Genomic DNA, 10,899 nt, shown 5'->3' with positions numbered 1-10,899 from the left:
CAGGCAGTCTCTTGTTAAGCCAGGTGTTCCCCATCCTATATCAGTGCATTTCATTTCTTCTTCCTAAGTGTAGTACCATGGTTATCTCAGTTAACAAAGCGCCTGAGAGAGAAGCTCTTTTAACAAAGTAGTTTTACATCTGCCCAACACCTCTTTTCATCCTCATCCACTGTCTAGCTGGAAGGTTTTTAGCAGCATTCACATTGGAAGCACAGATTTTCAGGGTCAGGTTGCAGCTGCGTGTCTGAAATAAAGAATGCAATATTGAAGATTGAGGCTGGAGGGAAACCCCAGATGTTTTGTATTTCTGGTCTGACTGTGACCAAAATAAACTGATTCATTAATTAATCCATGCTCTATAGAAAAAGGCCAGACTCTGAAAGACATCCACTTACTCCATCCTCATCAGGCCTTTTAAGATGCTCCCATTCATCCTAGCATCATCAATACAACGCCTTTCAACCATTGCTCCTCAGGAGCTCTACTGCGCAGGCGCGGGTCAGAAGCCACGAGGCAGTTTACTACCTCCTCCCCGCCCTGCCACGCGTTTCTACTACGCATGCGTCATTCTGCTTCTTTCAAAACGCCCCGCACCGATCCCCAATGCGCATGCCCGCCGCTTTGCAGAAGAAGGCGCGGCGCGCGGGTGTAGCCACGCCCTGCTTCTGTCAAACCGTCGGGTGGGGCAATTAGGGAAGCGGCCGCTTGGAGTTCTACGCATGCGCAGTCAGCTGGGATGGCCCCTGTCTGCATGCAACTTAATTGTGGTCCAAGCCACACATTGCCTGAGCCACTGAGGGAGCCCCCCCCCTCTCTCTCTCTCTCTGGGTAGCTTTGTGAGACATTTAGCCTTCTCTGTCAGAGAGCTCTGGTGCCACAACAAACTACAATTCCCAGGATCCCCTGACACTGAGGCAGGGCAGTTCTTTGTCTCAACGTGGATTATTTCTGCAGTGTGTTTGGGACCAATAACGATGTAGCGGTGCTTGAGTGTTGGCCTACGACTCTGGAAAGACCAGGGTTCGAATCCCTGCCAATGGGCTCTCAGCCTCAAGGGTGGCCATGATGAAACCTTGCCAAGAAGTCTTTCTGTCAGTGAGGCCCAAATACACCGCAGAAGTAATCCACTTCGAGTTAACGGGTTAACTGCCTTGGTTCAACGCCAGGGAATTGTGGGAACTGTAGTTTATTGTGGCCCCGGAGCTCTCTGACAGAGAAGGCCAAATGTCTCACAAAACTACAGTTCCCACAATTCCCTGGCGTTGAACCAAGGCAGTTAACCCGTTAACTCGAAGTGGATGATGACTTCTGCAGTGTGTTTGGGAGCTGAGCCTCAAAGGGGCTGCTACAAGATCTCTCTCTCTATATATATTGATCCCACAGATCTTTGAATTCTTCTAATAGTGGCTCTCTCAACCCTTCGGGCCTCCAGAGGTTTTGGACTCCAGTTCCCAGAAGCCCCAGTCAGTGTGCTCATCGCTCAGGAATTCTGGGAGTTGAAGTCTCCAAAAATAAAGTCAGTCCTAGCGAACTAAGAGGCCCCGAACACCCCCCACAAAAAGTGGGAATGCACAGCTATGGACGCCGGCTCTGAAAGCCTCCGCCTTCGCGCTCCGTCCTTATTCTTCGTCCCCTCAGCGTAGTAGCAGACATAAGCCCTCAGGGAAAGAGAGGGCGAGGCCTAGTCGAGGCCTGAGGGAGCCTAAGGCGGCTTCGCTGCGTCCCCTCCGCCGAAGGAAGGGAGGGAGGGAGGGAGGGAGGCGGCGGCAAGGAGGGCGGGCCCGGCAGGGAGGAGGAGCCGGGGAGCGGGTGGCCGGCCGGCTTCGGAGCGTGGCGCCTCCGCGGAGGCAGCAGCATGGAGGGCCCGGAGGAGGAGGAGGAGGCCGCAGGCGCGCCTCGCAGTTTCGCGACAGTCGAAGAGGAGGAGGAGGAGGCGGCCTCGGGGAAGGCGCTGAACAAGCCGCCCTCCTCTGAAGCAACGGCGGCGGCGGCGGCTGGCGGGCTCCATCTGCCCCTTCTCCCTGCCCTGCCTCCGCCTCCTCCTCCTCCGGCACCCCTCCACCGCCACCGCCACCACTATTCCTCCCCTCACTCCCCGCCTCATGAAGCTTCTCGACAACGACGGCTACGACGCCGCCAGCAGCACCTCGGCCGCCGCCTCCTCCTCCTCGACCCCGGCGGCGGAGCCCTCATGGAGGCCGCGGGAGGAGGAGGCGGCGGCGGCGGCGGCACCCTTCTCTACCAGGCCCCCGAGGACGAGGACGAGGAGGACGAGTTAGACGGAGAAGAGGACCACGACGACGAGGAGGAGGAAGATGGCGAGGAGGAGGAGGAGGAAGGAGGGCTGGGCAGCAGCGAGAGCGCCGGCAGCGGCTTCTCAGGCCCCGCCGCCGTGGGCCCGGAGCCCCGCAAGCGAGCCCGGGGCGGCGGCGGCTCCTCTTCGTCCTCCTCGGTGCTGGGCTCCGCTTCCGCCGCCACCCGCGGAGGAGGCGGCGGCGGCGGCGGCGGCGGCGGCTACGAAGTGGTGCGGGAGCTGGGCCCCGAGGAGGTGCGCTGGTTCTACCGCGAGGAGCGCAAGAGCTGGAAGCCCTTCATCGGCTACGACTCGCTCCGCATCGAAAGGGCCTACCGCGCCCTCCCCGAGCAAGAGAACCAGGAGGAGGAGGAGGCCGCCACCCCGCCGCCGATGGGCCCGGAGCCGGTCTGCGTCCGAGGGGGGCTCTACGAGGTGGACGTGGCCCAGGCCGAGTGCTACCCGGTCTACTGGAACCGTAAGTCCGCGGCAGCCCCTTCTCCCCGCCCTCCGAAGGGAGCGGATGGGAGAGATGGCAGGACTGGCCCAGAGGGAGGGAGTTGCCTATCAGTAATACTTGATCGTAGGGACAGATAGGAGGACAGGAGCCCTTAGGGAAACCTGGGAGCATACTGGCCCATAGGACTTTATTGCTCTGGGGGAAATGCCTGGGCAAATCACACCTGTCCCTAGAGAAGCCATACTTGGCCGTGCTTCTCTCTGGGCACGTATTCTCCAGTGTCTCCCTATGGGCAAGTATGGTTTCCTTATGGGCCACGACTGTCATTTGTTTTAGTTCATCCCAGATGGAGCAGCACCAGCTTCTTCTCATCCTTCATCTCATTATCTTGTTGTTATTGTTGTTGTGTGCCTTCAAGTCACACAGCATAGGGCCACACTATCATGGGGGTTTCTTGAGAGGGGGTTTCTCACTGCCAGCCTCCGAGGCTGAGAGAGAGTGACTTGCCTGAGGTCACCCAGTGTGTTTCATGACCAAGCCAGGACTCAAACCCTGGTCTCCACAGCCGTAGTCCGGTGTTCAGATCACTCCCCCATGAGCTCCCCTTCTTTTTATGGAAGGGGAAAGGACCTGAGCTGCCGAAATCCTGCAAACGGTGACATAATGGTAGCTAAAATGCAAAGACATGGTCTGGAAAATCGTTCTGCAAAGGGATTTTGGAGCACCTTCGAGATTAAAGAGAAGATAAAATTTGGTAGCATGAAAAATAGAAACATAGAGCTGGAAGAGACCCCAAGGGCCCTGATCCAGTCCAACCCCATTCTGCCCTGCAGGAAGACAGCATCAAAGTACCCCTGACAGATGGCCATCCAGCCCCTGTTTAAAGCCCTCCAAAGAAGGAGACTCCACCACTCTCTGAGGCAGCATCTTCCACCGTTAAATAGCTTTTACTGTCAGGAAGTTCCTCCTGATGTTGAGCTGGAATCTCTTTTCCTGCAGTTTGCATCCATTGTTGCGGGTCCTAGTCTCAGGAGCAGCAGAAAACAAGCTTGCTCCCTCCTCAGTGTGACACTCCTTCAAATATTCAAACAAGGCTATCATACCACCTCTTAACTGTCTCTTCTCCAGGCTAAACATACCCACTGATGTGACTGGTGGCAGCAGCCACATCGCCTCAGGTGTTCAGTTGATGCATGGGTTTATTGATTTTAAAAAGCAACCACTCCCTCAGTGTCTCCTCACAGGGCATGGTTTCCAGACAGTTTTGTGAGATATTGAGCCTTCTCTGGTGTCACAACAAACTACAAACCCTAGGATTCTATAGGTTGGGAGCCATGGCAGTTAAAGCAGTGTCAAAGAGCATTAATTCTGCAGTGTGGCAGCCAGGGGCATTGATGGTGGGGTGCAAGGAGTGCAGAAAGCACCGGGTGATACCTCAGAAGAGGGTGACAGATGGTCAGGCCCTCTGGCTGCTCCAACCACTGGTAGATGCAGCCCCTCCCAGTTGTGGTGGGGCTGCTGACCATCTAGGAAAGGGAGATGCCACAGACTCTTCCTGACATCATTGCCTTCCTTTTCTGCCAGCTGGCAGCAGCTCCCTGACACCGCTGCCTCTTCTTCATGAATCTCCGCTGGTTTGAGCTCGCTGAACTTCAGCCAAGAGAGCCCAAGGCAGCAGAGAAGCATGCGGCGGCGGCAGCAGGGAGCCATTTGCAGGTAAGAATGGGATGGGGCAGTGGTGTCACTTGAATGTGTGGTGGTGTGGCCCACACAGGGTGACACCCGAGAAGAGGGGCAACATCCGATCGGGCTCTCCTCCCATGATGGAGAAGGGGCTTCCCTGTGGCCACAGCCTCTTCAGGAGGAGGCCACTGTGGCGGCGGAGTGCTTATGAGTAAAGTATGCCGGCAAAGGGATGAGCGCGATCTTTTGGCCATGTCCCCTGGCAGCCCACACACACATACCACATGCCACTGGGTGGGGGAAGTGGCTGCCCCATAACAGCAGCATCCCACCTGTAGCACTGGGCAAAGAGGGAGGCTATGGGTGAGCCAGGCTTGGACAGGAGGGGGATGAGGCAAGCTGGTCTGGAGGCAGAGGACAGACACCTTTCCCTTTCTGCTCTCTTCCCATCTTGTCTCCCCTGGAGGAATGCCTGCCTGCCTGTCTGCCTGGGGGGTGACAAAATGAGTTGCTACACTGGGACAACAATTCTAGTGTTGTTGTTAACTGTCAAGTTGACTTTGAATCATGACAGCCCTAGGAATGAGAGACCTCCAAGGGTCTGAGGCAACAGAGCTCTGCTCAAGTTTTGTAAACTCAGGGCCATGGCTTCCTTGACTAAATCGGTCCACCTGTACTGTTGTCTACCTCTTTTTTGCTAAGCATATGTCCAAAACCCAACAGCCTCTGTTTAGTCATCTTGACTTCTAGTGAACGTTAAGCATTTGCTGTCAGATTCATTGATTTGTCTTTTGGTATCTGCAGAACTCCTCCAGCACTACATTTCAAATGAGTTGGTTTTCTCCCAGTTTTCTTTCTCCTCAGTTTTCTTCAATCTCCAGCTTTCACATTCACATAGTATGATAACAGTTTTCCTCATTAATTTTGCTTTTCTTCTTGTTTATACAAAACTGTTCATAAGTGTTTCTTTGCCTTCTTTGGATATTGTTTATGGATTGACCATCACACTTCACCCACACATATAGCACAAATGTAGGGTCATACAGGTGTGATGAAGTTCTGTGCCTGGTCATTTTCAAGTAGGCCAACCCTGTTTTCTTGTTTCCTATTTCCTTGTTCCTGAAACATACGTCATAAAGTACCTGTTTGAACTCTCAACTAGATATGACACAGGAAACTCCTATTCAACTTTCCAATGTCTGCAGTCCTATTTTTGCAAGGGAAAAAAGTGAGGGATCAGAGAGGCAACTTTCTATTCTGTATGTACCCATATGTCTTGGAAATGTCTCATCCGCAGGGTCGTCATCGACTCGAGGGCAGTTAACAACAAACAACAACCAGATATTCTTGCTCTCTATCACTTGCTATTTCTCCAAGCATCACTTTGTTATGACCGTTGTTTGTTAATTTGAAAGTGAGGAGGAAAAACCTCTTTATTTGACCACAAGCCATGATAAGGAAGTGCAATAGTAGTCAGTGTTAAGAGAGACTGCAAGTGATAGATCAGGCACACCTGGTTCTCTGAGAGCAAGGCTGTGTGTGTACCATGCTAGGTTCACGTATTGCTGAGAGGGAGTTATTCCTCAACTTCATCACAATTTGAAAATAGATTATTAGGGTATGTACATGGATGGTCCTATTCCTCTGCAGCATGTTTAAGGTTTGTGAGTAGACATGTGTTGTCATCAGCAGTCACGACAAGAGGGAAGGTGCACTCTACCACAGGAGGCTGTGCGGAATCCCAAGTCCTCTTGGCCTAGGCCTTGAACCAGGGCCTCAAAGTGGATTACTTCTGCAGTGTGTTTGGGACCTGAGTCTCAAAGGGGCTGCTGCAAGATCTCTCTCTGTATGTACTGATCCCATATTCTTTTAATAGTGGTTCTCAACCCTTCGGGCCTCCAGAGGTTTTGGACTTCAGTTCCCAAAGCCCCAGTCAGTGTGCTCATTGTTCAGGAATTCTGGGAGTTGTAGTCCCAAAAAGAAATCTAGAGAACTAAAAAGTTGAGAGAACCAATAGGTCTAGGGCTGTTGGAAATTACTTAGGATTATCTTCCTTCTGGTCTCACAGTGTACCAACATTTGTTGCTGTGTCACTGTACTGAGGGAGGTTTAGATTTGGCTTAACCTGGTTTCTCTCTTACCCACCCCTTATCCATTCTTTCTTGGCTCTTCTTAGATAGAAATACATTTCTGCTAGCAGAGAGCTCTGTTGGCATACCTTTGAGATCAGGGGGCAGAAGAGGATTTTGCTGTCAGAAGAGGTTTATGCTTTATCCTCTCTACAATTGGTCCACCTTTTGGGGCAAGATTGCACTGTCTGGCAGAAACAAGTTTTGCTGTTGCCAAAATCATTCTTTTTTCCCTCTCTGGGACAGGCAAATTAGGCATGACATGAACATGTCCAGTCACTAATCTGCCCTGTTCAGGTGTACAGTAGTGGTGAGTGTCTTAATATATCCAAAAGGGAATATATTAGTACAGTATATCCTTTCTCAGCACCTTCCTCACAATCACCTCTGAAAGGTTTTAGGCATACTTCTGCTAACCAACCAGTCATTTTTATGCATCTGCCATCTTCATAGAAGTTCAGTGCCTCAGTATTTCTCACTTCAATGTTTGTAGACTGGCCTTTGTTGAACAGTTGCTGTGCAGGATAACATTTTATGTATGTGTTTCCAGATGAATAGATGGCAGGAAGCAGGCTTAAAAGTGTGTTCTTTATGATATATAGTGCAGGTTTTTACATCCACAGTGTGTTGGGGGAGGAATCTGCTTTCTAAACTTGATTACAACAAAGAACATGGCACAAGATGCTCCTCACATCTGTAAGCCTGAGGGCAGGGAACCATCTAATTAAAAATAATAATTGTAAACAGCTCTGATAGCTTTTAGGGCTGAAGAGCGGGTATAAATTCCATAATAAGTAAATAAATAAATAGAAGTCAGAATACCTTAGCTATCCAGGGATAAGTTTCTATGCCCTGTACAACTCTTTATATGTACTTTAGTTGTTACTCTTAGGCACGTTACAGACCGCCCAGAAGGGTCAGTCTCGCGCCATTGCCGGTTGCTCCTTGAGGGAGCCGCAGCAGCCAAACCGCGCAGCTCCCTCACGGAGCAAAAAGAAGCCCCAAAATGGCGCTTCTTTCCGTGGTGTGGATATGATGCCGCAAGGCACCAATGGCACACTCGCAGCGTCATATGCGCTGCGCAACATGCGGATGCAGCGCGTCCACTACGTAAAGATGGCGGCCTCCATATGGAACGGGCACCGCCATTTTGTACGGACTGGGTCCGTATTAGGGTTAGGGGCGTACTATAGGCCCGTTTGTAACGGGCCTTAATGTCCTTCCCTCATTAGATCCATACTTTTCCCGATTGTTTTGTAAAAGCCCCTTGGGAAAACTTGGATCTTGAAAGCAGAATAAATGAAGCATGAATGAGGAGCAGTATAACGTCTCCACATACTCTGAATGCAAGTTTCCCTGGTGCTGTTTTTGAGGCAGAACACATACAGCCCTGGCAGTGTCCTTTCCTCCTTCACTATTTATCTTTGGGAACTGGATAGATGAGAAGATGGAGCTTCATGGAATAATTTGGCATAGTTAGGTCCTTGGGAGTTTGAATGGCATGGATAGATGAGGCAAAGAAGGAGGATAAATTATTTAACTTTTTCCTACTACTATAGTGTGCGGAGTGGAGAGAAAGCTATGGTTATCTGAAGAAGGATCATAGAATCATAAAAGTTGGAAGAGACCACAAGGACCATCCAGTCCAACCCCCTGCCATGCAGGAAATCCAGATCAAAGCATCCCCAACAGATGGCCATCCAGCCTCCATTTGAAGACCTCCAAGGAGGGAGACTCCACTACACTGTCGAACAGCCCTTACTGTCAGGAAGTTCCTCCTAATGTTGAGGTGGAATCTCTTTTCCTGGAGCTTACATCCATTGTTCTGGGTCCTAGTCTCTGGAGCAGCAGAAAACAAGCTTGCTCCCTCCTCAATATGACATCCCTTCAAATATTAAACAGGGCTATCATATCACCTCTTAACTTTCTTTTCCTCAGTCTAAACATCCCCAGCTCCCTCAGGCATTCCTCATAGGGCAAGGTTTCCAGGCCTTTCACCATTTAAGTCGCCCTCCTTTGGACACGCTCGTTTCTCAATGTCCTTTTTGAATTGTGGTGCCCAGAACTGTACACAATATTCCAGGTGGGGCCTGACCAAAGCAGAATAGAGTGGCACTATGACTTCCCTTGATCTAGACACTATACTTTTATTGATTCAGCCTAAAATTGCATTGGCCTTTTTAGCTGCCGCATCGCACTGTTGACTCATGTTCAACTCGTGGTCTACTTGGACTCCCAGATCCCTTTCACACATTTCATTCATCCAGGTGTCCCCCATCCTATATCTGTGCATTTCTTTTTTCCACCCTTAATGCAGTACCCTGCATTTCTCTGTGATGAATTTCATTTTGTTAGCTTTGGCCCAGCTTTCCAATCTATCAAGGTCATTTTGAATCTTGATCCTGTCCTCTGAGGTATTAGCTACTCCTCCTAATTTGGTGTCATCTGCAAATTTGATAAGTAAGGGAGGGGAAGGCATGAATTAGTTTACAGTTGTAAACCCCTTAGACACTGCTTAGGCAGTATGAAGTGGTATATAAATGAAGCTTGTTTGAAAGGTTGAAACTGGTGACCTGCTGCACAGCCCCTCTTTTCTCAGTGGTTTTTGCCTCCTCTTAAATCTCAGTGGCAGATGTTTGAAATAGCTGCATATACTGTTCACTGAGGGATTTCTGAGGCTGGAGGTAGAGATTCCTAGATACCAGCATCAAAAGAGTTGTACCAAGAAGGGAAGCAAGCATGTGATCCTGAGAAGATTAAGGGTATTGGCAGAAAAGCATCCTGTTAATAATGAAGTTGTAGTGACCTGCTTACCTCGCCTAGTTGTATCTGTTTACTGGATTAAAATCACAGCTGGCCCTTTGCCCTCTGATGCTCTGTGGAGAGGCCACAGCAAAGCATCTGTAATATTATTCCCTCACAACCTTGTTTGGCCAATGGGAGATTTTTTTTTAATAGTCTTCCTTATTTATCCTTACACCCAGGTAAGCCAATCCACAGAATGCAGATAGAAGGTAATCAGCATTATTTCTCTATTGCTTGTCTTCCGGGTTCAGCATCCTGAAGCTTCAGGTCCAGGGAGTCTGCATCATGATACTATTCACTACTGTGGCATAGCTTCTGTTTCCTTCAGTGAGGTTGCAAGGTCTTACTTTGAGATTGGCGTTAGGTGTTGTACTTTTACAAGTTCCACAGGTTTTCTTGCTGCCTCTTACAAATTGTTCTGTATAAGCATGGCTGTTTTAAAGGCTTGAATATGGGTTTGCATTAATTAGTCATCTTACCTAGGCCTGCTGTGGGCTTCTCTGAGGACACCTGTAATCCCCATTTTATAGGTTCGAAGTCGCTATATAGAGAGCAGTAGTCATCTCTCAACTACTGCTTCTAGTTGCTCAATTTTTCCAGTTTAATAACCATGTGCACTTGACAATTATGTTTGTGTAAAGTAGACTTGAGAGCTAGCGTGCTTTAAGCACTGGACTATGAGTCTGGAGAACAGTGTTCGAATCCTTGCTCAGCCATGGAAACCCATTGGACAGCCTTGGGCAAGTCACACTCTCTCAGTCTCAGAGGATAGCAAAGGAAAATCCCCTCAGAACAAATCTTGCCAAGAAAACCTCATAACAGGGTCAGCTTATGGTCAGCATAAGTCAGAAACAACTTGAAAGTACACAACAACAACAAAGTAAATTTATTTCTCTAGTAAAGGATTCAACACAAAAACTCTTCCTCTGTTGATGAAGATAACTGCATTGGTCAGTATGTGAACATGAGAAAAGGATTGGTCTTGATTGTCATTTTTAAAGGTGAAAAGCTAACTGAGAAGAAGCAATGGACAGTTGAGGGAATGAGGAGATTATGAAATTGGTGTTTACTGGAATATGCTTCCTAATATTTACTTCTTTGTGAAGAAATTCATCTTTGTGGAAACAAAGAAGTAAAAGGTGGGGGCACTGTTGGGCTGTTGTGTCAGGAGGGAAGATGCTCTTCCTGATCCACAATCCAGAAATATTCCAAAATCCAAAATTGTCCACAAGGGATGGCTGAAATAGTGACACCTTTGTTTTCAGATGGTTCAGTATACACAAACTTTGTTTTATGCACAAGATTATTACAAAATATTGTGTATAAAATTACCTTCAGGCTATGTGTATAAGGTGTATATGGAACATAAATGGTTTTCATGTTTCCAAGACATTTCATGATGTATTTACAAATATTCCAAAATCCAAAACACTTCTAATCCCAAGCATTTCAGATAAGGTTTACTCAATACGTATTTAAGGTTAATGTAAAGAGTTTAAATGCAAGAATCCAGAATGTCCTGTTTATGA

At 48.8% G+C, this 10,899-nt stretch overlaps 1 protein-coding gene across 4 annotated transcripts in view; it reads left to right on the top strand.

Annotated features, from left to right (window-relative positions):
- The first annotated feature begins 1,792 nt into the window (after positions 1 to 1,792).
- Positions 1,793 to 10,899, top strand: part of DDHD1 (DDHD domain containing 1) — a 65,781-nt gene continuing 56,674 nt past the window's right edge. For 2 of the 4 annotated variants that reach the window (XM_089522904.1, XM_089522905.1), the window contains exon 1: positions 1,793 to 2,771. In XM_089522904.1, coding sequence (XP_089379030.1) covers positions 1,856 to 2,771 — 916 coding nt within the window. In that variant the 5' untranslated portion in view covers positions 1,793 to 1,855. The remainder of the gene's footprint in view (positions 2,772 to 10,899) is intronic. The other 2 variants (XM_089522902.1, XM_089522903.1) reach the window with 2 other exon arrangements.

This window comes from Sceloporus occidentalis, unplaced genomic scaffold, assembly GCF_023333645.1.
Source record: "Sceloporus occidentalis isolate IW3139 unplaced genomic scaffold, rSceOcc1.0.p SCAF_4, whole genome shotgun sequence".
In the NCBI taxonomy this organism is placed as follows: Eukaryota; Metazoa; Chordata; class Lepidosauria; order Squamata; family Phrynosomatidae; genus Sceloporus; species Sceloporus occidentalis.
Note: the sequence above shows the minus strand (reverse complement) of the source record. Positions and strands in the feature narration are given on the sequence as shown.